Here is a 27793-nt window from a genome sequence, read left to right as displayed (position 1 = left end):
ATTAAAATCCATGGCGAAGAAATAAAAACTTTGAGGTTCGCCGATGACATTGTAATTCTGTCAGAGACAGCAAAGGACTTGGAAGAGCAGTTGAATGGAATGGAAAGTGTCTTGAAAGGAGGGTATAAGACGAACATCAAAAAAAGCAAAACGAGGATAGTGGAATGTAGTCGAATTAAGTCGGGTGATGCTGTGGGAATTAGATTAGGAAATGAGACACTTAAAGTAGTAAAGGAGTTTTGCTATTTGGGGAGCAAAATAACCGATGATGGTCGAAGTAGAGATGATAGAAAATGTAGACTGGCAATGGTAAGGAAAGCGTTTCTGAAGAAGAAAAATTTGTTGACATCGAGTATAGATTTAAGTGTCAGGAAGTCGTTTCTGAAAGTATTTGTATGGAGTGTGGCCATGTATGGAAGTGAAACGTGGACGATAAGTAGTTTGGACAAGAAGAGAATAGAAGCTTTCGAAATGTGGTGCTACAGAAGAATGCTGAAGATTAGATGGGTAGATCACATAAATAATGAGGAGGTATTGAATAGAATTGGGGAGAAGAGGAGCTTGTGGCACAACTTGACTAGAAGAAGGGATCGGTTGGTAGGACATGTTCTGAGACATCGAGGGATCACCAATTTAGTATTGGAGGGCAGCGTGGAGGGTAAAAATCGTAGAGGGAGACCAAGAGATGAATACAGTAAGCAGATTCAGAAGGATGTAGGCTGCAGTAAGTACTGGGAGATGAAGAAGCTTGCACAGGATAGAGTAGCATGGAGAGCTGCATCAAACCAGTCTCAGGACTGAAGACCACAGCAACAACATGACAGCTGTGGCCTACGTGAACATTATTAGGGACCACCTGTAACCCTTTATGCTTGACGTCTTTCCCAACAGCAAAGTGTCTTAAGGGGTGTCACAAGTCCAGAATTGTGCTACAATGGTTTGAGAAGCATGATATTGAACTCACATTAATGTCTTGGCTACCAAATTCGGGTCATCTGAATCCGATGGAACCCAACCGGGACGCCATCTGGCGCCATCTCAGCTCCCAGAAACAAACCGCCCGTAAATTACGGGAAGTGTGTGACCTGTGCATAGGGATCTGGTGCCACAAACCTCTGGAAACCTATCAAGTACTTGTCGAATCCATGGCATCCAGAATCACTGCTGAATTGCATTCCAGAAGTGGACCAACTCGCTTTTACATAGGTGGTCATAATGATTTGGCTCATCAATGTAGTTAAGTCTACATCGCTGTAGGTAAAAATAAAATTAAAGGTAGCTTACGATTAATGTAAATGACGATCATATAAAACATGGCATTTTGCCATATTTTTTGCTGATAAAGTTTTGGCCGGCCGAGCGGTTCTAGGCGCTTCAGTCTGGAACGACGCGACCGCTACGGTCGCAGGTTCGAATCCTGCCTCGGGCATGGATGTGTGTGATGTCCTTAGATTAGTTAGGTTTAAGTAGTTCTAAGTTCTAGGGGACTGATGACCTCAGAAGTTATTTCCCACAGTGCTCAGAGCCATTTGAACCATTTGAACTGATAAAGTTTATTACAATCGTGATGAAACTCTTTCCGCACCATAACGAGACATTTTTAACTACGACTCATTGAACAAAAGGTGGTCGTTCCGATAGTAAAGCCTCCTTTTTTTGTGGTGACTCTGGATGTCCGCGCCAGATGTCGTTGGTGTAGCGCTAGTGCTTCAACGTTCCTCTTTCATTTGCAGGTGGTTACGTTGTTTTGCGGTAGTTTGCGCCAGCAGAGAAGTGTTCCAAAATCGAGCCTGATACGAACGCGATGTGTGATTGAATTCCTCACTGATGAAGAAATTGCGCCGATTGAAATGCATCGACGTTTGCTAAAGATGTTTGGAGACGATACAATAGACGTGAGCAATGTGAGGCGATGGGTACGGCATTTTCACATTTTCAAGATGGTGAATAGACTGTGCATGAGAAGCCACAGCCCGATCGACACTGCATGGCTGTCATCCCTCGCAGTGAAGGGCGTCTTAACCAACTCATCCGTGCTGATCGGCGGACAACGACCAGAGAACTGTGTGCGAAGCTGAATGTCGGCTGTGATGCCTTGAAAACAATATTGGAACATGTTGGCTATCGCAAAGGCTGTGTGAGATGGGTCCCGTGGATGCTTACAGAAGAACAAAACACTCATCGAATGAAGATTTGTTGGGAACTGCTGGACCAATATGAAGCTGAAGGTGACAATTTTATGAATAGTATCGTTATCGGAGATGAGACGTGGCGTCACCACTACGAGCTGGGAAACACAAAAGACAGTCCATGGAATGATGACATGCGAATTCTCCGTCAAAGAAGAAATTCAAGACACAGACGTCTGCACGCAAAGTGATGTGCACAGTCTTCTGGAATCGCCAGGGTGTGGTTCTTTTGGATGTCCCGGAGCCTGGAGAACCTGTCAATTCAGCACTCTACAAGACGAGACTGACTAAGCTGAAAGCCCGAATTTCCAGTGTAAGTCCAGAGAAGATGATCAACTTTCAACTGCAACATGATAATGTCAGGCCCCACAAGTTTATCGATCACGCAGCTCGTTGCAAAATTCAGCTATACTGTCTTACCACATCCAACGTGCATTCCCGATTTAGCACCTTCAGGCTTCCATCTCTTTGCGCCTCTGAAAGATGGACTACGTGGCGAACATTTTCAAGACTTGGATGCTGTTGTCAGAGCTGTAAGAAAGTGGTTAGCCTTAACTGGTTGCGATTTTTACAAGAGCGGCATGCAGGATCTGGTTCATTGTTGACAAAAGAGCAGGTTTAGGGGCTTCACATATAAATTCAGTTGTTATTTCCACATTTGGGGCGCTCAAGGACGAGATCATCGACGCCTCCAATATGACTGCGCGAGTGAAGGCCAATTGACTACGCTAGGTAAGACATACCTGTCGTCGTCGGCCGGACAGCAGACGCCGGGCGTGAAGAGGCTCTTGAAGCAGATGGAGTCGCGCAGCTGCGACAGGTGCAGCAGCAGCTGCGGACACTCGCTCAGGTCGTCGCAGACGCCGCGGCCGCCGGTCGGCGTGCGGCACGCGCGAGCGTCCGGGCTCGCCGCATCTTCCCCCACGCGGTCGTCTCCTGCGAACACGCCTCCTCTCAAGCTGCTGTCTCTGTAAGGTTTCTCTTTTCTTCCTCACAACTCTCAGTAGTCTATATTCTGCACAAAGACTTTAATGTATGTGTCTGTGCGCGTCTGACTGTTCCGGCGTTGTTCTCAATCGCTTGGAGCAATTGCAGACGGACTTGCTACACAGGAGACAATTATCATGAAGGCAAGACACCTCAAGCACCTCCATATTCGGAGTTGAGGGTGAAAAAATAGTGAAATGTAAGCGTAGCACTCCAACGTACGCAGCAATTTCAACGCAACTTTGTACATGAACGACTTACTGTCGGAAAAAATACTGTGACAGTAGGACACCCCTAGCATTCCTAGGAATGACGCTGGCGATAGGAGAGGGAAAGAGCTGACAAGCAAGCATAACTCTAGAACGCATGCAAACATTTCAACCAAACTTAGTATATATGTATGGAGATGGTATCTGTTCTTTCGGACATGTCCGAAAGAACAGATACCATCTCCATATAGTTAAGGCTAACTGACCTTCTTCTTCTGTGAGGATGCACACGCATTGCCCGAACTATTACGGGACTCGGTAAGATTGTCTGCCGCGAGTAATGAGTCTACTGGGAAGGGGCACTACAAATGTAGTGCGTGGACATTAAGTTGGGAATGTAAGTCTCACGAGGAGCGTGCAAGGGATAAATCCCTGCAGTCACACTACCCTCTGTGCCCTCGGTGGCTCAGATGCATAGAGCGTCTGCCATGTAAGCAGAAGATCCCGGGATCGAGACCCGGTCAGGGCACACATTGTCAACTGTCCCCGTTGATGTATATCATACAGCTTAAGGTATATTGCCGGCCGGATTGGCCTCGCGGTTCTAGGCGCTACAGTCTCGAGCCGAGGGACCGCTACGGTCGCAGGTTCGAATCCTGCCTCGGGCATGGATGTGTGTGATGTCCTTAGGTTATTTAGGTTTAATTAGTTCTACGTTCTAGGCGACTGATGACCACAGAAGTTAAGTCGCATAGCGCTCAGAGCCATTTGAACCATTTTTGAGCTTAAGGTATTGATTTAATTATCTTTTCATAGTATATATGTGGCTTACTAACTAGGAAAACTACTGTGAGGTAACAGGCCTAGGATCCCTTTTCGTGGGGCTGTTTATGACCCTGTAAGCACAATTCTGGAACATCTGGTGGGATATCAAGAAAACATGGTACGTAATTGACTTCCTAACTAAAAAAAATGCTATTTGAGTGATACACGCGTAGCGTCATCACGGACAGATTTCACACATTTTCCCATCTGACACAAGAGTGGGTTAAACAAGAAACCGTAACCACCAGGTAATCGATAAGAAAAGTACTACGAATCTCTTCGGAAGGAAATATATTTGTATGACGGAGAGTATAATGAGGTGCCAAAAGTCATGGAATAGTGATTTGCACGTATAAATATGGCGGTAGTATCGCGTACATATCGTATAAAAGGGCAGTGCATTGACGGAGCTGTCATTTGTACTCAGGTGATTCATGCGAAAATGTTTCCGACGTTATTATGGCAGCACGCTGAGAATTAACAGGCTGTGAACGCGGAATGCCAATTGGTGCTAGACGTATTGGACATCCCATTTCGGTAATCGTTAGGGAATTCAGTATTCCGAGATCGAAGAGTGTACCGAGGATACCAAATTACAGGCATTAACTCTCACGACGGACAACGCAACGGCCGACGGTCTTCACTTAACGACCGAGACCAGTGGCGCTTACGTAGAGTTGTCAGTGCTAACAGACAAGCAACACTGCGTTAAATAGCCCGAGAAATCAAAATGGGACAAACGACGAACGTATCCGTTAGGACAGTAGGGCGAAAATTGGCATTAATGAGCTATGGCAGCAGATGACCGAGACGAGTGCCTTCACTAACAGCACGAGGTCAGCTTCAGCGCCTGTCTTGGGCTCGTGACCACGTCGGTTGGACCCTAGACGGCTGGAAAACTGTGGTCTTGTCAGATGAGTGCCAATTCACCAGTGTAAGAGCAAATGGTAGGGTTCGAATGTGGCGCAGACCCCCCGAGGCCATGGACTCACGCAGTCAACAAGACATTGACCGTAAATGGTTGTGTTCGGCTACTTGGCGACCGTTTGCAGCCATTCAACAATGGAACTTTTATGGATGACAATGCACCGTGTCACATTTTTTTCGCGCCTGATTTCAAGAACATTCCGGGTACGTAGAGCAAATGATTTGGTCACCTAGATCGCCTGACAAGAATCTCATCGAACGTTTATGAAACATAATCTAGAGGTCAGTTCATGCAAAAAATGAAATGGCTCTGAGCACTATGGGACTTAACATCTATGGTCATCAGTCCCCTAGAACTTAGAACTACTTAAACCTAACTAACCTAAGGACATCACACAACACCCAGTCATCACGAGGCAGAGAAAATCCCTGACCCCGCCGGGAATCGAACCCGGGAACCCGGGCGCGGGCATGCAAAAAATCCTGCACCGGGAATTATGGACGGATACAGAGGCAGCATGGCTCACTATTTTTCCAGGAGACTTCCAACGACTTGTTGGGTCCATGCTATGTCCAGTTGCTGCGCTATGCCGGCAAGAAGGAGTCCGACAGGATATTAGGAAGTATCCTATGATTTTTCTCACTTCAATGTATTTCACTGAAAGCGCTAGTCAAATGTTATAATTATTTCAATGAAAAGAATAAAGTTTCGTAACTAATTTTTTTGTTTGTTTGCAGGTACGTTTCTGCCGTTCTGGTACACACTGAAATATAGCGCCTCAGTATCATATTGCGCTGCTAGAAAGCCCGATACAAATGGCTCAGCACACGATAAAGTGAAATTTCGTTCGGTGATTTGTTTTCTGCACTTGAAGGGAAACAACGCTGCAACAGTCCATGCTGGGTTGATGAAAGTGTAAGGCAACAGTGCACCACTATATGACACGGCGGTCACGTAGCGCACACGCTTCCAGTGTGATCATACAAGTCTGTATGACGAAGAACCAAGTGGCAGACCATCTCTCCGTAAAGGAGCGAGAATCGCAAATGAAGTGGAGGACCTGGAGCTCGAAGATCGGCGTGTCACTCTCAAAACGGTAATGGAAATAATGAAAATCACTCATGCTGCAATTTAAAACATTTTACACAACATTTTGAAAATGACACGCACTGCTCACACTAATTCAAAAAGCCCGCCGAATTGACGCAGCAGTTATGTAAGACCAGTCCAGAGGACTGGAGCCGCCTAATCGTGCTGAGACGATTAGTGTGACCCCGGTTCAAAGGAGAAAATCAAGCTATGAAGACTTGTGTGTTTACCAGCACCGAAAAACGAAAGAACCCAACCATCATCGGGCAAGATGATGTTTTTTGGGACTGCCATGCAGTCGTGGTACAGTTACATGGGTTCTAACTGTTACAGGAGCATACTATCGAAATCTCCTGGCGATGTTAAGGTAAAGCGTCGTGGGAAGGTGGCCAAAGAATAACGAAAGTTATGAATGTATTCCAAAATTGTGAATACGATTGCACACTGGCTATACGATGTACTAGTAAAGTATGAAAATTTGTGTTGGAGCGGGCCTCGAACCCGAATTTCCCCATTTTAACGACTGATCACCTTAACCGCTTTGGCTACCTGAGCTCGATTCACGGCCAATCCCATACTTCCATACGTCCAGTGTCTCCGTCCCATAGTGCTCGCATACAAATCGTACGATTCCTGCATAGGGAAACACATAGTTTTTGCTCATCACATTTCCTTGTTTTGGCATGAAATACATTAGGGTGGTATCTGTATCTTACAGTGCCATGCATGCATGTCCGAAGGACAACTGTATCGAAATGTACAGATGCTGTAAAATTCAGACACTGCGCCAACTAAACGACGAAAGTAATAAGGAGCAACATGTCTGTGCCAGTGACATACTTAATATCAGAAGGAGGACCCATTTAGTAATCGATGTCAAGGAATATACAGACAAGAAAATTCATTAGGACAATGCGATGCACTGGTCTAAAAGTAATAGTTACGACCTGGGAAAGCGTCAACAAGGTATCCACAAACACTAGTTACAGGACGAGTGTCAATGAAACAAGAAGATCAATTAACAAAGACGAAAATATGAAATACGGACATATAGGAAACATTCGAGAAATGACCTGTATTTGGAAAAGTATATCAAACAACTGGCTTGACAAGGAGGCTACCAAGTCGTCTACGAAATGAAGACAACATAAATAAAGTATCATATATAGGTCAGAACCAGAATATTGTAAGAAGCGAGGAGTGTCGCTACAGATAACGGTACTATTCGCTAATAAGTATTTTTGAAAAATGGCATAAATGAGGAAGAGTCATAATGACTATTATAACGAATAATCACAACCACATTCAGTAGCTACCATACTCATTAGCTTTTTTTACTTTAGTTACCTGATGCTATATTCCATTTTACTCCGTTCAAAAAAACTTTTGGACTTTTCTCGTCTATATCCTTACATATTTTTGGACTAATAACGTATAGGATTAATGTTTGCATTGCAATAACACTACTGTTTTTTTTTATTTCAGATAACTAACTTGCGTCTTACACCATGTGTGCTAACTATGTTATATATGCCTAGCATATCCTTGATTGTATCCTGAACGTATTACTGCGTTTTTGGTTTCCTTTTATGTATATATACGAGGGTTGGAACTTTAATAGTGGCAACTCTTACAAAACAGATACGTGTTTCAACGTTTTACTGACCTTCAAAGTAGTCACTAGCATTGTGTATAACCTGTTGCCAGCGATGTGGAAGTCGTAGGATACTCTTAGCAGTGGCAGTTTTGTTGACAGTTCGAGCGGCGCGGTCTATTGCCCGACGAATTTGTAGCAGTTCTGAAACGAATGCCGTGAAGTGTTTCCTTCAGTTTATAAATCGAGTTGAACTTACCAGGGCTTAAGTCATGGGAGTGCAGCAGGTGGTATAGCACTTAGCAGCCCCATCAGTCAAACAAATTAGTAACAGCTTGCACTGTACGTGCTTGAGCATTGTCCTGCAAAATGATGGTCAGGTCCTGCAGAAAGTGTCATCATTTCTGTCTCTGTGCTATTCATTTCGGGAACACAACCTACGACTAGCTTAGAGACAGAGGTGATGACACTTTCTGCAGGACATGACTATCATTTTGCAGGGCAATGGTCAAGCACGTACAGTGCAAGCTGTTACTGATCTGTTTGACTGATGGGGCTGCTAAGTATTATACCACCTACTGCACTCCCCTGACTAAGTTCAACTCGATTTCTAAACTGAAGGAAACACTTCACGGCATTCGCTTCAGAACTGCTACAAATTCGTCGGGCAGTAGACCGCGCCTCTCGAACTGTCAACACAACGGGCACTGCTAAGAATATTCTACGACTTCCGCATCGCTGGAAACGGGTTATGCACAATTCTGGTGACTACTTTGAAGGTCAGTAAAACTTTGAAACACGTATCTGTTTTGTACGAGCTGTAAATAAGTAGTTGCCACTATTAAAGTTCCAACACTCGCATATTAATATGTATCCTTTATTTCGTTTATACAATGCTATGTGCGACGTCTTATTATGTATTTGTCTGTTATCTTGCCGGCCGGAGTGGCCGAGCGTTTCTAGGTGCTACAGTCTGGAACCGCGAGACCGCTGCGGTCGCAGGTTCGAATCCTTCCTCGGGCATGGATGTGTGTGATGTCCTCAGGTTAGTTTGGTTTAAGTAGTTCTACGTTCTAGGGGACTGATGACCTCAGAAGTTGAGTCCCATAGTGCTCAGAGCCATTTGAACCATTTCTGAAAAACGGCTGTGGCCACTGTTCCAGTCCCAGAGGCTGCTTAAATATTATGCAAAAACATCAGGAATGGCAGCCGAAGAAATCTGATATAAGTAATCGCCCTCATACAGCCAACGGCTTTGTCAAAGAGGACGAAGGAAAAGACATTCAGGGCACCCTCTTGCCCTTGGGGTAGAAAGCAGCACTTAAGGGCGGAACAAGCAGTAATGATCAATAGCAAGAGTATGCAGAAGGCAATGGAAACCACTGCATTAAAGACAAATAATGCGTATCCACAGGACATATGGATTGTAACTGAAAAAGTGTCATGATGATCTCTCCATTGAATAACGATTCCGGATTAATCCTCCATTCGAATTTCCGGGAAGGAACTGCCACGGGGGAGGAGACCGTAAGAAACAGTTTGAGTAAATAACGAAAGATTAACATTATACGAGTCGGAGCGTGCATTATCAGAAGTCTGAAGATGATAGGGAAGCCAGAATATGTCAACAGGCAATTGCTGGTGTAGAATAGAAGGATCAGTGAAGTGGTATGGGAACAAGGTAAGAATTTCTGGTCAGTCGACTATAGGATAATGTCAACAGCAGCAGATGACATAACGGGAATCAAATTCGTTGGAATAGGAAGGTAGGGAGTTCAGCGATAGGACTATTCCCATCAAGAACAAAAGTTTGCCTTTGACTGACATCAGTCGTACCTAGCCTCCAGCAAATTTCAACCACCTGAAGATGTCGGTTAGTTGCTCCAAGGAAATATTGTCGAATTTGCACAACGTCAACTGGCAGCAAACCTGTGAAGATTGTTTCGCGTTAGATTGAAATTGTACGCTCTTTCAAGACTCAAAGACGTTAAATTCGCATCAATGCACCGACGTCGTCCAGTTGGGTCACAAGGAGACGAATTGTATCACCAGTTGAGACTGCGGACTGAAAGGATAAGAAGACATTATGAGGCCAATATGTAGATTGTCGATTCGTGCGGGGGATTAACTGAAACTGTAGTGCATGTGAAAAGGAGATATTCTTATCCAGTCATCCGCAAGCAATTTTTCTAGGCCATTGCATTTTTGAGCTATAGTTGTAATATGTCACTATGGTGACTAGGTGTTGAGGGCATTGTTTAAAACTATACTTTCGAGAGACACAAAAATATGTCTTCTCTTTGTTTCGGGGAACTTTTTAAATCGGAGAGAAAATAAATCTACGGTTCACGTCATTTTTGAGATCTCTCTCTTCCATGTGGCGGCCCCGAGGCCAGGTGCAAGTCTTTTCTATTCGACGCCGTTACTGCACAGAATAGTAAGGGGTACAAATTCGAAAATATTTTGTTAAAACTCACTCATATTGCCTCAGGAAAATTCAAGCCATGCTACAGCCAGAAGCGGAAGCAGGAAGTGAGCCATTATGTCGCAGTTGGGTCAGGTCGACGACACTGTCTGCCGAGTAAGGAATATGCATTCAGTAGAAAAAAGGACGAAAAACCAAAGGAAGCGAGACAAGCACGTTCCTTAGGGCGTAAGGCATGTTGCAAGAAACTGTATCTATTTCGTAGGAGCACATAGCGAGGGACCGACGCAGCAGTTGACAGCCTGTTAAGCGAATATAGCCGAATAAGGAGGACACGAGCTTTGCGTCATAGCCTCACGGTAGCTCTCTTTAAATATTCCAATTTCCCTGCCCTTGTCATGAGTTGATCAATGGGATCGATGGCAGTCGATTCCACGATTACGATACTGTACTGAATCTATGTCATAGATGCTCCAGCACTGTCTATGAACTAGCCAAAGATGTACTCAAGATGATGGCCTTCACTGGATTAACTTCATGCTAATCGAAGCCTACCATCTACTGATGGAGAAACTGACCGTCTGACACATAGCAGAATGGTGCCAATAATGGATTTCAACATGGAAGCCAGCAACAGGGCCTCTTGGAGCCAACGTTCCTGTTCAACACTCACGCCCCATCGAGTGTTGAAACCTACCAGGGGTAGGGAGGAGATCAACCGACCACACGACTGCAGACAGCAGGTACATCGCGGATGGGTCATCAAGGGCCATCGTAGAATTCGGATTGATACCGCGTGCACTCCACAGCCGGGGCGAGAACCACTTCGTGCTGGGCAGCCGCAGCCTTCGCCAGCAACTGCCGCGCCGCCAGTGTCGCTGACGTCACCTCCCGCGCGTGCGAACACTGAACTGACTCGACGGCGGGCGTCATCTAGAATCCAACACACTGTTGAATTAACAGCAGGCGAAGCTGCTGCAGAAGAACGACGACTTGTAAACATAATGAATAAATAACTGAACTCCAACAACATTTCATTGGCATTACTGATACTTCACAACTTCCAACAGCTATTCTGACTTCACGCAGAGGCGTCTCCGCTGGGCCCTCTGTAACGCCATTTAAGCGACATGCATGTCAGTGATGACGAAACGGTGATGAGAACAATTCAGCACCCAGTCGTCAAGTGGAGGAAGTCTCCGACCCAGCGGGAATTCGAATGCAGGAGTAGTAGAACAAAGTATCTTTGAGGGCATTTTGTTAGTGCAGGTTGCCTGCATAATGGGCAGGGTTGCCCCTCTGGTTACCAATCTGCCGCACTTCACTGCCCTGTGGAGCAGATATTTTTCAGGTACATGTAAGTTAAGAGTGCATGTTGATTCACATGGCACTCGTGCAGGTATAGTATTGATAAGTAGTTCCCAGCTCTAGTAAATACTAGATTTTTTTCAAAAATATTGGATATATCGCCGAGATATATATAGAAAAAGTAAACCCAGGAACAGCTCACTATTGAGGATCAATTAGTCTGTAACTTCAGATTACTTAACAGCTCATCAGTTGTCACAGTCTCCAATGTCTGGGACAGCCCTTTGCACTATCCTATGTGCGATTGGTCACCAAATCAAAATGTTGTTAATGTGGAGTTCAGTTTACGTTTCTCTTATTAGCTCACCAATTCAAACTTCCTATGTTAAGCATATTATAGCTGAAAACAGTCATGGTGCGGTCCTTGCTGGGAGCAATAGGACAAGGACAAGCGACAAACGATATAAACACATCAAAAAAAGTTTTGCATCATCCCAGTTCCCAGAACTCCTGAAGACAGACGTTGACTGTGGATATTGTATCACAGACACAGTCACTTCGACTGTTCAGAGACGTCACTAAACCCGCCCAAAAAATGGGAACAACCATGCATGAGCAGCGCCTATTAGACAGAGGGGGACTGACAGCCGATCACTTCCAGTCATTCCTCCAGGAAGGAGGTACACAGCTTGTGTTGTCTGTAGTTCAACCTTGCCTAGAAAGTCAATATCGCGGTTCGATGGCGTCCCCACTGGTACTTTGTGCCAGGAAGGGCTCTCAACAAGGGAAGTGTCCAGGCATCTCAGAGTGAACCAAAGTGATGTTGTTTGGACATGGAGGAGATACAGAGAGACAGGAACTGTCGATGACATACCCCACTCAGGCTGCCCGAGGGCTACTACTGCAGTGCATGACCTACAGATTATGACTCGGAGGAACTGTGACAGCAACACCACCATGTTGGACAATGCTTTTCGTGCGGCCACAGGACGTCAGGACGACTCAAACTGTGCTCAATAGGCTGCATGATGTGCAACTTCACTCCCGACGTCCATGCCGAGGTTCATCTTTGCAACCACGACACCATGCAGTGCGGAGCGCGGTACAGATGGGCCCAAAAACATACCGAATAGACTGCTCAGGATTGATATCACGTTCTCTTCACCAATGAGTGTCGAATATGCCTTCAACCAGACAATCGTCGAAGATGTGTTAGGAGGCAACCCGGTCTGGCTGAACGCCTTAGACACACTGTCCAGCGAGTGCAGCAAGGTGGAGGTTCTCTGATGTTTTGGGTTGGCATTGTGTGGGGCCGATGTACGCCGCTTCTAGTTATGGAAGGCGCCGTAACGGCTGTAGGATACGCAAATGCCATCCTCCGACCGATAGTGCAACCATATCGGCAGCATACTGGCGAGGCATTCGTCTTCATGGACGACAGTTCGCGCTTCCATCATGCACATCTTTTGAATGACTTCCTTCCGGATAATGACATCGCTCGACTAGAGTGGCTACCATGTTCTCCAGACATGAACCCAATCGAACATGCCTGGGATAGATTAACAAGGGCTGTTTATGGATGATGTGACTTACCAACCACTCTGAGGGATTTACGCCGAATCACCATTGAAAAGTGAGACAATCTGGACCAACAGTGCCTTGATGAACTTGTGGATAGTATGCCACGAGGAACACAGGCATGCATCAATGCAAGAGAACGTGCTACTGGGTATTAGAGGTGCCGGTGTGTACAGCAATCTGAAGGTCTTGCTGTATGGTGGTACAACAAGCAATGTGTGATTTTCATAAGCCATAAAAAGGGGGGAAATGATATTTATATTGATCTCTATTCCAATTTTCTGTACAGGTTCCGGAACTCTCGGAACCGTGGTAATGCAAAACTTTTTTTGATGTGTGTACTTTCATTGTCAGTAATCTTCTGGACAAACCAGTTTCACTGGAATAATGCTAACGCCGCCATTCCGAAAAGTAAAAGTAAGATGTGAACATATATTGTGTTGTATGATGATCGAGAAATAGGAAAAATCGCGACGGAAGACACCAGACGTACGTGTATACGACGACAACATCCAGAAAAGCTCATAGTGCATAGTGCAATATTACGCTAGCTGAAGAAGATTGTTCGAAGCTTACCTGTACGTGTGACTGAAAGAAATCACGTCACTTTGTAATATAACTGTTGTACATTTGCGGGGTGTTCCAAGTAACCTCAACACTTGTAATAATTCACAAATAGCTGATGATATTGAAACCCCGATATGTAAAATGTTGCTGGGTAAAATTGTGACTATATTGCTGCATTATTCTTCTTTTTTTCCGTTTTGTAACGGAAGCTTTTTTCATCGACATCGATTGAAAAGCGATGCCTCGTAATATGATTGTTAAAGTCTGCAGTGAAGTTTAACTCAGAAAGAGGTGGCAACTGCAGCGGTTGAGTTGGAGTCGTCTTACAATAGTAGATTAGCTCTCTTTTTGTGAAAAATTTCGTAGGAAGATTTAAGAATCATCAAAGCGCTATACTTTCGAAGCTCTGTGGAATCTTCGTAAAAAGCAAAACACTTACTTGGAACTAAACAAAATAGCTTAGGTTCTGGGGGACTGATAACCTCAGAAGATAAGTCCCATAGTGCTCAGAGCCATTTGAACCATTTTGAACCAAAATAGCTTCACTCTCTCTGTAGATACATACATTACGATCACTAACTGTTTAGAAAAGTACGCAATTTAAATACTGTACTATCACTTGGCGAAATCCTTATTTCGATACGATGAACTTCTCATATAGTATTAGCTGGACCTAAGATAGGTTTATAACCAATGACACGTAATATAAGATAAAACTATACTTGGGAAACGTACAATGAGAGATGTTAACGCTTTATACAGACGTAACAAAAGTAAAGGCATAGCGATATGCACATATACAAATGGCTGTAGTATCGCGTACATAATGTATAAAAGGGCAGCGCCTTGACGGAGTTATCATTTGCACTCAGGTGATAAGGTCTCCGACGTGATTATGGCCGCAAGACGGGAATTAACAGACTTTCAATGCGTGATGGTAGTTGGAGCTAGACGCATGGTACATTCTATTTCGAAAATCGTTAGGGAACTCAATATTCCGAGATCCATAGTGTCAAGAGCGTGACAAGAATACCAAATTCCAGGCATTATCTCTCACAACGGACAACGCAGTGTCCGAGGAACTTCAATTAACGACCGAAGGCAGTGGCATTTGCGTAAAGTTGTCAGTCCTAACAGGTAAGCCACAATGCTTGAAGTAACCGGAGAAATCAATGTGGGACGTACAATGAACGTATCCGTTAAGACAGAGCCGCGAAATTTCCCGATAATAGGTTGTGGCAACAGACGAGCAACGCGACTGTCTTTGCTCACAGCAAGACATTGCCTGCAGCGTCTCGTGACCATATCAGTTGGACCGTAAACAACTGGAGAACCGTCGCCTGTTCAGATGCGTCCCGATTTCAGTTTGTAAGAGCTAACGGCAGGGTTCGAGTGTGGTGCAGACGCCACGTTGTCAACAAGGCTCTATGTGAGCTGATGGTGCTTCCGTAATGCTGTGGGCTTTTTTTACATGGAATGGATTGGATCCTCTGGTCCAACTGAACAGATCATTGACTGTAAATGGTTATGTTCCGCTACTTGAAGATCATTTGCAGCGACTCACGCACCTCATGATCCCAAATAATGATGGAATTTTTATGGATGTCAATGGTCCATGTCACTAGGCCACAATTGTTCGCGATTGGTTTGAAGAACATTCTGCACGATTCGAGGGAATAATTTGGCCACCCAGATCGGGCGACCTGAATCCCATCGAACATTTATGGGACATAATCGAAATGTCAGTTCCTGCACAAAATTCTGCACCAGCAACAATTTCGCAATTATGGACGTCTACAGAGGCAGCATGGCTTAATATTTCTGCAAGGGGCTGCCAACGATTTCTTAAGTCCGTGCCACGCCGAGTTGCTGCGCTACACTGGGCAAAAGGAGGTCCGACACGATATTAGGTGGTATCCCATGACTTTCGTCAGCTCAGTGCATGTAGGGTTTTTTAAAGATTACGTCATAAGGCAGCTCATGCTTCGCGGTGACGCTAGACGCACCTTAGTATTCGCCAGCTCTGGACGACGATGTCTGACCAAACCAGCAGGGTCTACTACGCTGGTACGCTGCATCCTAAAAAAAGGTTCAAATGGTTCTGAGCACTATGGGACTTAACTTCTGAGGTCATGAGTCCCCTAGAACTTAGAACTACTTAAACCTAACTAACCTAAGGACATCACACACATATCCATGCCCGAGGCAGGATTCAAACCTGCGACCGTAGCAGTCGCGAGGTTCCGGAATGAAGCGCCTAGAACCGCTCGGCCACAACGGCCGGCGCTGAATCCTACCTACCCCAGAAAACTGATAGAGTGACCTTCAACAAGGAAAAACTTAAGAACGTCTGTAAGCGGAGAAAGTTATTTTCGAAGGGAATCAGGAACTTTAATTTTATACGAAGCAGATGAGTGGATTATAGGCAACTTACTTTGCTTACGCTCGTCATAAAGTGCCAAACCCTGTCGCCTTTGCCGGCCGGAGTGGCCGAGCGGTTCTATGCGCTACAGTCTGGTACCGCGCGACCGCTACGGTCGCAGGTTCGAATCCTGCCTCGAGCATGGATGTGTGTGAGTCCTTAGGTTAGTTAGGTTTAAGTAGTTCTAAGTTCTAGGGGACTGATGACCTCAGAAGTTAAGTCCCATAGTGCTCAGAGCCATTTGAACCATATTGAACCTGTCGCCTTTCAGGGCCGTAACAAATACGAATGGACGTCCGGCGTCGCCAGGAAGCGTGAGCGAAGATTTCGTCTAAAAGAAAATTTCTTCCCCATGACGTGATCTGTCATCAAAAATGGCTCTAAGCGCTATGAGACTTAACATCTGAAGGCATCAGACTTAGAACTAACCAAACCTAACTTCTTCTTCTTTATCGTCGCCTTGTCCCACGTCACGTAGCGTCGGCGTTGCTCTTCTGGATCCTTCTCCTCCATAGTACTCTATCCATTGCCTCTTCCTTCTTCCATCCTTTCTCCCTTAGGTCCCTGGATATCTTATCCTTCGACCATATCTTCGGTCTTCCTCTCCTTCTCGCTCCTTCAATCTTTATATCTTCAACTCTGTTTCCAATACACTCTTCCCCTTTTCTCTGTAAGTGTCCGTACCACCTTAGTCTGCTCTCTTGTCTCTTTTTCCCCATGGGTCCCTCTTTCACAGCTCCTCTAACAAATTCATTTCTAATCCTGTCCTTCCTTGTTACCCCATACATCCACCTCAGCATCCTCATTTCCGTCACTTCCATCTTCCTTTCCTGGGCTACTGTGATTGGCCATGTCTCTGCCCCGTATATCATAGCTGGCCTTACCACCGACTTGTACACTTTCCCTTTCAACCCAATGCTCACCTTCTTGTCACACAGCACTCCACTCATTTTCCTCCAGTTGTTCCAACCGCAATTTATTCGGTGTTGTCCCTCTCTATGTACGACCCCAGGTATTTAAATTTGGAGACCGATTTCAGCTCATCATCCTAAGGAAAACACACACATCCATGCCCGAAGCAGGATTTGAACCTGCGACCGTAGCAGCAGCGCGGTTCCGGACTGAAGCGCCTAGACCCGCTCGGCCACAAGGGCGGGCGATCTGTCATTCCTAGACGTTACATACATAGACTTTTAAACATCGTGTGTGTCCTTATTGTGCGATATAATTGATTTTGTAGTCTACAAATTGAGAAATGAAAATAAATGAAAGGTTATAGTTATAGACACAAATAAAAGTATCATTTTATTGAAAGTACTCTGGTAAAGGATGCAAGAAGAAACCATTCACCAGTAAGTGAGTCGAGTATGTGCAGTGTAGAGTAAGTGTCGGGTGGAGGAAGGAGCGTCAGGTCGGGTCAGAGATCACAACACGGGGAAGGCGTCAGCAGTCAGTGAGTGAGTGAGTTAGGAACCTGTGTTGGCGGCCGAGACGACGGCGGGCAGCGCGCCGCGCACGATGGGCGCGATGGCGTCGGTGAGGTTGCGGCCCAGCACGTTCTTGGAGAGCGTGAGGATGGCGGCGGGCAGCTGCTGCGAGGCGGCGTCGCCGTGGCCGGCCGCCGGGCCCCCGGCCGGGGGGCCCTCGTGGCGCGCCGCGCGCACCAGGAAGCGGCCCACCGTGTTGAGCGCGCCCAGCGTCTCGCTGATTGTCGCCAGCTGGTCAGGCGACACGGCCAGCAGCCGCCCCGACTCGCCGGCGCCCTCGTCGGGCAGCCTGCGGCGGAAGTGGCGCTGCTCGCCCCACGCGGGGCCGCCGTCCTGCCAGCCCGGCCTGTAGCCCTGGCCGAAGGGGGCGGGCGGCTGGCCGTAGCGCCGCGCCGGCCACCGGGCTTCGCGGTCGCCGCCGGACTCGGGGAACACCCAGCGCCCCGAGCCAGAGTCGTACGTCGCTGCAAACGGAATCGTCGCTGTTTGTCTGTCGCGTCAGCACGTCAATACTGTCTTCTACGAGTCCAGTAATTCAACAAAAAGCACGTTAACAGTTATGAGTACGGAACAGGATTTCGTGCTTATGCTCAATATTCTGACAATAGATGTAGTCATTTTTATCAAGCAGTCGGGTCAGGTGGTCAGCGGCAGGGAGGCATCGTGACCAGACCTCGGGACTCGATCCCAGCCCACTTGTCTCCACCCACCCTGAAGCTGACTTTGGCCTTTCCTCCTTGCCGATACAAGCGTTTTATGTGTCATAAAAAAGCGGTAAACAGGGTTCCAATCTGAAAAAAAGCGGTAAAGTGCGTTCCTGCAAACCGACAAAAGAGAGAAACAAAAAGGTGGTAAAAAGTTTTGAACCGTGTGTACTTCCATCTTTCCACGGCTCGTTTCCTGAGCGTCGTGTGGAGCCAATATTTTCGGTAATCGACAGTGTTTGGGCGCGATCGGACTCTAGCATCTCGTTGGTGTCTTTATTGCTTGGCTTCTATTTCGTTTTTCTGCGGTTGTTCAGGGTTTGTCTTTTATGAAGCTTTTTCGCTTGAACTCCCGCCTGTAGTGTACCCACTATCGATTAGAGTTCTGTCTTTGGTGTACTTAGAAACCGTAGGTTAGTAACACGACCGACTCACGTGTTTACTGCAGCAGACTCTTTGGCCTGTACTATTTATAGGCGAGCGCGGTCACTCTGGAGCCTACCTCCTCCTTTTCCTCGAACGGATACGGATCCTCTACACCTCCCGCAAACTCGATCCTCCTCACCCACTGGTCTCTCCCATCCTCTCCCGCCCCCGTCCGCTGCCGCGCCTGTACTTTCATGTCCGACCTGCTCTCCATCGCTCCACTCTCCACACCCTCTCCCAAGGTGGCTTCCGCCAGCTCCCCCTCCCTGATGATGCCCTCCTCCCCTCCATCAACCCCTCTTACCAACTTTGATCCTCCCTCCCTCTTCCTGTGTTTGATTCCTTTGAGCACCCTCTCTCCCTTCTCTCCCCCTTCCCACCCTCCTCCCTTTCTCCCCACTCCTCCCCTGAGCTTCCCCTACCCCCGTCCCTCTACTCCTCCTCCCCTCTTCTCTGCCATTGGCATCTTTGCTCTCCCCTCTCCCTCCCCCTCACCCTTCTTCACCTCTTGGCAGGTCCCTGGACTCGCACATGTTACGTGGACATTCGCGCGCCGGAGATCATCGCCATCAGGGTCTCGTCTGTGTGCCGTCGTGTTTTGTGTTCAGTGATCACCGTCACGTTCCATCGTTCCAATGTGTCATCGCAATAATCGATATTTGTGCGTCGTGTCAACAGCTTGTGGTGTGATTTCTCGTCGAATGTGAAGGGCTCCATGTTTTGTATTTTATGTCTACTGTTTTTTTTACCCACCATTCTGTCATTTCTGAGTATTCTTTCTGTCTTTTATAATTGTCTCCTCTAAGGCTGAAGAGCAGCGTAGAATGCTGCTGCCAGCCAGCCTGTTGTGTGTGCAGGTATAAAATAACAATAAAGGGAAAAAAACACGCGCAGTAGCCTTCGTGTCTGTTCTGGCGACGTCGACATCCTGCCTTCCGCGTACGGGTGTTATCGAACCCGCACTTCTACACGTCGAGGAACGCCGGCCTGCGTGGGACCCCTCTGTCCGCTCTTCACTGGTTGTCCGCGGGAGGCGGATGTCAGTCTAATCATCGCCTGCGTCGATGAAGGCAAACAATCAGTAACCATCATGGGGCGGTGGAGCCGCCGTTCGGCGAGGATTTGAGTCCGGGAGCAGTTTGGCTGGGTCGGTGTCTGCCGGGACGACTGGGGACGACTCAGAACTGTGCTCAGCAGTCCCGGATAAACGACGAAGTGCGCCGAGGGAAAAGAGAAAAGAAGTTAAGTGTGAATGTTTCAAGTTGATCGTCCTTTGGGATTGAGTTCATCCAGTCGTCTTTCTCGCCTTGTGGCCACTGCCGTGGCAATCCTCTATTCTGTCCACTGGTGCAATTCTGACAGTGCATATTCCTCCACGCATCGTTGCTAACCGGTTTAGCGGTGTATTTTGGTAGTTATTTGTGTACGTTTGTACTTCTATGTTTTGGTAGTTCATCCTCCCGACCTGTGGTTACAGAATTTCGGGTGGGGAGTTAGTTCCTTGTCTCCCAAGATCTAGTGCTCTATTATTAAGGTTAATTCTAGTTCAGTCTAGTGTTCTGTTAACCCCTGGGTATATGTGTCCGCCATACTATTTGCGCTGTATTTAATCCAAATGAGTTGCACTGACAGTAGTTGGGGGTTCGAGTCCTGTCACGGAGCTGATAAGGGGTCACATTGGTTTCGGCTTGTCAGTTGGAGGGTGTTGCCTTAGAGGTTTGTTAACGTTGGCATGTCGGCGTTGTCTAGCGCTACCGGGACCTAACGAAGAACATTGTGCTGATTAGGGAATGTTGTTACGCGTTCTTGTTTTCATTTCGATATCTGTATTTGTGAAGGCAACGGCATGAAGTAAGATCTGTTCTGAAGCTGTGCTGGATCTTGCGCTCTTGGTATTTTTGGTTTTGTTTTGATCCCGACTATTTGGGTGTCAGGAATGTGGAACTGTGTTATTAATGTTTGGCTTGAACAGCGGACACGCGGCTAGTTTAGTACGTGTGTAGTGGCATGGCGTCCCCGTGAAGGCGTGCCCGCTAGATTGCTATTGTGTCTCCTTTAAGTGTAATTTCCACCTTACTAAAACCCAATTGTTAAGAGGGAGGAACAAAAAACTTAAGAAATATCTTCTATTTGCATTAACTATCTTACCTGTCGCTTAAGTAAATATCTGCTCAGTGATTAAGCTAATGGGAGCACCTATCCTAAAAGCGACTAGCGCAATTCTGTTATGGTGGCCCTAGTACCTATTGTGGTCCGAAAGATTATATAAACAGGCTTACATGCTCCGTATCGAACTTCTGATGTTGTATTTTGAGTGCTTGTGGATTATTAAAATTCATTATAGTGCAAACGTTTGTATTTTACCAACCGTGTTTATAAGTTATTAATGTGATTGGCTGGAATGTAATACGAAAGTTTTAGGACCATAGGTTGTCCAGGTAGAAATTTGAAGCCATGCTATGTTGTGAATTCATGTATTTATGTTTTATATTGCAATGCGAATTTAAATGTGGTAAACCCACGCTTTGTGATTAATAATTAAAGATTTAAGAGTGCGTTCACTTAGCGCTTACTTATGTGTTGCATTATTATTATTTTAAAAAAATTATATTAGGCGTTTTAATTTCTTAAATTAAAGCCTTTCCAATTCGAAAGTGGTGGCCCTCCCATTTTGGGCAATTGTAAGCATCGAAGCAGTATTCACGTAGTTGGTGTTATGTATTGTATGTTATGAATAAATTATTTATGTGTTAAATCACGTCTGATATGTCAATTCCTTGGCCCCGTCCACACCTTGGTCGTAGTCTTTTAATATTAAATGATCAGACCACTGTTCCAAGTTTCACTGGAAACTGAAAGGCTGTGGTATCGAACTGTTGCTGCGACAATACTGTTCACTCTCCCTTAAAAAAAACAGCCGCGTTGTCAGCGCGGCAGAGTGCTAAACAGCTAACCGAAGGAGCCCAGGCTGGATTCCTAGCTGGGTCGGAGATTTTCTCAAAATAAATAAATAAATAAGTAAATAAATAAATGAAAAAGAAAAAAAAGGAACGGTAAAGCTCTTGACTGGAAACCACGACGTCACGGGATCCAATCCCGGTCGAACCTAGGATTTTTCAGTACGAAGCCAAAACGACATTCAATTAAAAGACTTACACCAGCCACTGAGCCATACGAAATCATTATTATTATTTTTATCGTGTGCTGCGAGCGGTCGCCTCAGAGGTGTTCGTTGCCTAGAGTGTGATTGGAAACCAAGCCCTGGATAAATTAGGGTTTAACATGCCATTAACGACGACGTCTACAGACGCGAAATTAACTTGTATTAGCCAACAAGGTTCTGGTCTTTCCAAACGAATTTTCTTGGCAATCGCCAGAAGTGTCTTGGAGAAACTATACAAATCCTAAATTTTCATGACTGGCCAAGATTCGGACCACGAAGCGACTGCAGAGCGCTAAATGCTGCACCACTTCACTCGGCGTCTGTTTGTATTCCAGGCCATCGCTTCCACTCCGTCTGTAGACTTATAGGATTACCCACCAAAATAAGATGTACCTGAGTGCAATTGCCAACCTGGCCGTAAATCTCGAAGTGTATCTTCTCCCACTAGGAGAAATCAGACTTCTGACCTAGCGAAGAGGTAAAATAGTGAAACTTTGGACTCGTATCAAGAAGGACGCAGCTTCAAAGTCCCTTCCAGCCACCCAGATTTCCAGAACGACCTGATGTAAATACCGATTTACTTCCCCATGCTCGTGCTTCACATTTCATGACCTCGTCGTCGATGACATAAAATCTTCTAACATTCTGTCTTTTTCCCAGATCCTGGGAGATGCCGTCTTTGACGAACTTCGATAGACTATTTGGGAACCACTCAAAACTAGCTATTGTGAAATGGTGTAGGTCACTACGTTTACCTTATAGAAATAAAATTGAGGTCAAGGGTCATGACTCAGGATCGTTTCGGACCAGGCGGAATACGCTAGAACGCTCGTAAATTAGGAAGTTTATTTTGTAGTTACGAGCTCGCTACCTAATACACTCCTGGAAATGGAAAAAAGAACACATTGACACCGGTGTGTCAGACCCACCATACTTGCTCCGGACACTGCGAGAGGGCTGTACAAGCAATGATCACACGCACGGCACAGCGGACACACCAGGAACCGCGGTGTTGGCCGTCGAATGGCGCTAGCTGCGCAGCATTTGTGCACCGCCGCCGTCAGTGTCAACCAGTTTGCCGTGGCATACGGAGCTCCATCGCAGTCTTTAACACTGGTAGCATGCCGCGACAGCGTGGACGTGAGCCGTATGTGCAGTTGACGGACTTTGAGCGAGGGCGTATAGTGGGCATGCGGGCGGCCGGGTGGACGTACTGCCGAATTGCTCAACACGTGGGGCGTGAGGTCTCCACAGTACATCGATGTTGTCGCCAGTGGTCGGCGGAAGGTGCACGTGCCCGTCGACCTGGGACCGGACCGCAGCGACGCACGGATGCACGCCAAGACCGTAGGATCCTACGCAGTGCCGTAGGGGACCGCACCGCCACTTCCCAGCAAATTAGGGACACTGTTGCTCCTGGGGTATCGGCGAGGACCATTCGCAACCGTCTCCATGAAGCTGGGCTACGGTCCCGCACACCGTTAGGCCGTCTTCCGCTCACGCCCCAACATCGTGCAGCCCGCCTCCAGTGGTGTCGCGACAGGCGTGAATGGAGGGACGAATGGAGACGTGTCGTCTTCAGCGATGAGAGTCGCTCTTGCCTTGGTGCCAATGATGGTCGTATGCGTGTTTGGTGCCGTGCAGGTGAGCGCCACAATCAGGACTGCATACGACCGAGGCACACGGGGCCAACACCCGGCATCATGGTGTGGGGAGCGATCTCCTACACTGGCCGTACACCACTGGTGATCGTCGAGGGGACACTGAATAGTGCACGGTACATCCAAACCGTCATCAAACCCATCGTTCTACCATTCATAGACCGGCAAGGGAACTTGCTGTTCCAACAGGACAATGCACGTCCGCATGTATCCCGTGCCACCCAACGTGCTCTAGAAGGTGTAAGTCAACTACCCTGGCCAGCAAGATCTCCGGATCTGTCCCCCATTGAACATGTTTGGGACTGGATGAAGCGTCGTCTCACGCGGTCTGCACGTCCAGCACGAACGCTGGTCCAACTGAGGCGCCAGGTGGAAATGGCATGGCAAGCCGTTCCACAGGACTACATCCAGCATCTCTACGATCGTCTCCATGGGAGAATAGCAGCCTGCATTGCTGCGAAAGGTGGATATACATTGTACTAGTGCCGACATTGTGCATGCTCTGTTGCCTGTGTCTATGTGCCTGTGGTTCTGTCAGTGTGATCATGTGATGTATCTGACCCCAGGAATGTGTCAATAAAGTTTCCCCTTCCTGGGACAATGAATTCACGGTGTTCTTATTTCAATTTCCAGGAGTGTATTTTCCGAGAAATCGAAGAGCTAGTTATTTCGATCCAGTGCAGACATACCTCACGAGGAAAGTTATGACTAGCTTGAGCGGTGGCCAAGTGGTATAAGGCCTGCGTTCCGCTCATAGTTCACCTAAGAACGCGTGAGTTCCCACTGCATTTATTGGGATAATTGTTACTCTGTAACATCGGAATGAAAGCTGTTGTGTAGCTTGAATATTGTTACTGTAAATAAAATAAATTTTGTTGCGAACAAAAATAGTGATCAGCGTACCTGCCTACAGATTTTGATCCACAGTACAGATTGTACTTTTTTTTCTCGCAAAACGTATCCTTTTATGGGAATGCGGAGACGTAAAAGCGGAAAATAGAAACAGAGAGCTTTTACCAACAGGGCAGCGGTCCAAAGGCTTCTATCCTCAAGTGTTTTTTTTCTTTTTAATTGAGCGATCTGAAGATTCCATCTGATCTTCCATCGGATCAGACCTCGATTTGTTTTCGAAAACGGCAACAGAGTGATGTAAGTCCTTATACGAGCACTACCCTCCTAAAGCCGCCCGGCTGGTATCCTGAAGGTCGTCGAAATAGGTGCGTCGCGGATTCTCTCCTTTTTGTTACATCAGGAAAACCCCGAAATAAACAGGATACAGGAAGCAGGCTGGCAATAACATAAACATCTTCCCTGAAAATCAGAAATATGAAAACATCTAAGATAAATTGAAGTGTTGAGAAGTATTTTCTGAAATTATTTGTAAGGTTGTTACATTAAGTGGCAGAGTAATGTGAACGATAAACAGCACAGACAAGAGGAGAAAAGAAGCTCCTGAAACGGGACATTACAGAAGAATGCTAGAGGTTGGACTGGATAGGTAAGTGTAACCGGTGAAGAAGTAATGAATCGGAATGGGCAGAAAAATGCTGACTAAAACAAGAGGTAGGTTGACAGGCCAAATCGTGTGGCACCAGGCAATAGTTAATTTGGTAATGGAGGGAACTGTTTGAGTAAAATTTGTAGAGAGGAATTACGCATGTCTACAGTGAGTGGTTCAGATGGATATATGTTGTAAGTAATTCCCTAAAAAATTCCCTGTCTATTTTATACTTAACTGTAATAAATGTTGCCCGTTTCAACACTTCTGTTCTCCACGAAGGAACCCATTTCATATAATGTCAGTCTCTAAAACGGAATTCCAAGTTACAGTACCATGGTAAATGACAGTTACAGAATTTAAAGTTTGTAGTACAAGCTAACATAATTCTCTGGAACGTAGACGTAAAAGACGATAGTAGCTGAAGCTATAAGGAACACTTGGCTGTTATTCCCAACTCTTTGAACAAAGTTCGTAAAATACGGCATGCACGTATAGCTCTTAGAATAACAACATCTGACAACACGATATCTGTTAACTATGAGCTCTATGAAGAGTGAGATTACCTACACGACACTGAATTGTCAAATGCCATCAGTATATTCTGTGTCGTATTAATGTGGTATGAAAATTCAGTCCTGAAAATAAAATTACATCTAACACGTGCGCACATAATAGCGACACTGCACTCACAGTTTCGAATATTACAAATGTCAAAAACATTAAAATTAGCCCTCAACATCATAGAAATGAAATGGATTGTCGCCGGCCGGAGTGGCCGAGCGGTTCTAGGCGCTACAGTCTGGAACCGCGCGGCCGCTACGGTTGCAGGTTCGAATCCTGCCTCGGGCATGGATGTGTGTGTTGCCCTTAGGCTTAGGTTAGTTAGGTTTATGTAGTTCTAAGTTCTAGGGGACTGATGACCTCTGCAGTTAAGTCCCATAGTGCTCAGAGCCATTTGAACCATTTTTGAAAATGGATTGTCCTGTAACACATATCGAGAAGACTTCCACGTTTAGCGAATCATATGTTGGTTCTGTGATGGTCTCGGCTGAATGTATGTATCAGAACAGACTTTGGAAATAGTTATCCTGTCATGCAAGTTGAATGCTACCTACTCATCGTGACGAACGCACTCTACTGCACGTCGCGAAAACAGTTTGCGTATGCAAAAGAAACAGCTACCGAGAGGTTGACAGTACGTTCTGGATTCAGCTGGAGTCATCTGCGTATGCAAATTTACGTACAATATGTAGTCCGAAATGTTTACTTAACATGTACACCTATATTTACTCTCTGACTTGACACGTACCCATCTACATTCACATTTACATTCCGTAGTGAAGCGTATGGCAAAGAGTACTTACTTTCGTTCACGCATTAAGGTTTCTTCCCGTTCTACTCGCGTATGAACCGCGGAAGAATTGCTATTTAAATGAACGTGTGCGTCTGTAGTTACGGGATTCCAGTCTTGTCTTCCCGGTCCCTACGGCAACGATATGTATGAGACTGTAACGTATTCCTAGATTCATCACTTAATTCACTTTCCTGAAACGGTATAGCTAGGCTTTCGTGTGACAGCTGCGACTGTCTCCAAGCGTCTGCCAGTTCAGTTTCTTCGGCACTTCACTATCGCTCTCCTGTGGTACAAACAAATCTGTGGTAACCGTGCTGCTTTTTTTGGAAACGTTCAGCGTCCCCTGTTAAATATAAATGGTGTTGGTACCCATGCAACTGAGCAATACTCTAGTATAGATCGCAGGTGTGTTTTGTAAACAGTCTCCTTTATATATTCATTGCATTTTCCCGGTCTCCTACTAACGAACGGAAGTCTATCACCTGCTTTACTTACAACTGAGCCTATGTCATCGTTTCAGGCCATATCCCTAGAAATTGTTACACAAAGGAATTTGTATAAGTTGACTGATTCCAATTGTAACTCTCATTGTAGTCATAGGATACTACGATTTTTGTTTTTAACGAGCACAATTTTACATCTCTGAAAAATTAAAGCAAATTACAAATATTTGTATTTCTTTGGAATCTTATTAAGGTCTGACTGAATATTTGGGCAACATTTTTCAGGCAGTACTTCATGATCTGCGAAAAGTCTGACCTTACTATTGATATTGCCTGCCAGATCATAAATATACAATACGAATTGCAAGGTTCTAATACACCTCCCTGAAGAACGTCTGAAATTACTCCCACATCTGTTGATTACTCTCCGTCCATGACACTATGCTGCGTACTCTCTACCAAGAAATCTTCAATCCAGCCGTGTGTACTGTTTGATACCGCGTATGATCTATACTTTTCTTAATAAGCGATAACTTGGTGCGGAGTCTAATAACTCCCGAAAGTCAAGAATTAGGCAACAACCTGATTGCCTTGATAGATGGCTTTCAGGATGTCATGTGAGAAAAGCGCGTGTTTGTTTTCGCATGACCGATGTTTGCGGAATTCATGTTCGTTGGTATGGAGGAGATCGTTTTGTTCGAGATACCCCATTACGTTTGAACTTAGAATACGTTCTAAGATTCTACAACAGATGTATGTCATTGGACGGTAGTTTTATGTATCACTTCTGCTACCCTTCTTGTAGACGGGTTTGACCTCTGCTTCCTTGAAACTGCTGACCTTTTTTTTAATTCGAAACATGTACGATGTATTACGGTTAAAAGAGGACCTAAATTAATCGAAATTTCTACATAGAATCTGACTTAGATTCCA

The 27793-nt window shown here is 45.8% G+C and overlaps 1 protein-coding gene across 1 annotated transcript in view; it reads right to left on the bottom strand.

Moving 5' to 3' along the window:
* The window catches only part of LOC126106195 (proclotting enzyme), a 161117-nt gene that overhangs the window by 109290 nt on the left and 24034 nt on the right, over nt 1-27793 (bottom strand). The window contains exons 2-4 of the mRNA XM_049912459.1: nt 17618-18072; nt 17013-17025; nt 2933-3104 (exon numbers count right to left, since the gene is read on the bottom strand). Of these exons, the coding sequence (XP_049768416.1) occupies nt 2933-3104; nt 17013-17025; nt 17618-18072 (640 nt within the window). The remainder of the gene's footprint in view (nt 1-2932; nt 3105-17012; nt 17026-17617; nt 18073-27793) is intronic.

The sequence above is a fragment of the Schistocerca cancellata genome, chromosome 1 (assembly GCF_023864275.1).
Source record: "Schistocerca cancellata isolate TAMUIC-IGC-003103 chromosome 1, iqSchCanc2.1, whole genome shotgun sequence".
Classification (NCBI taxonomy): domain Eukaryota; kingdom Metazoa; phylum Arthropoda; class Insecta; order Orthoptera; family Acrididae; genus Schistocerca; species Schistocerca cancellata.
Note: the sequence above shows the minus strand (reverse complement) of the source record. Positions and strands in the feature narration are given on the sequence as shown.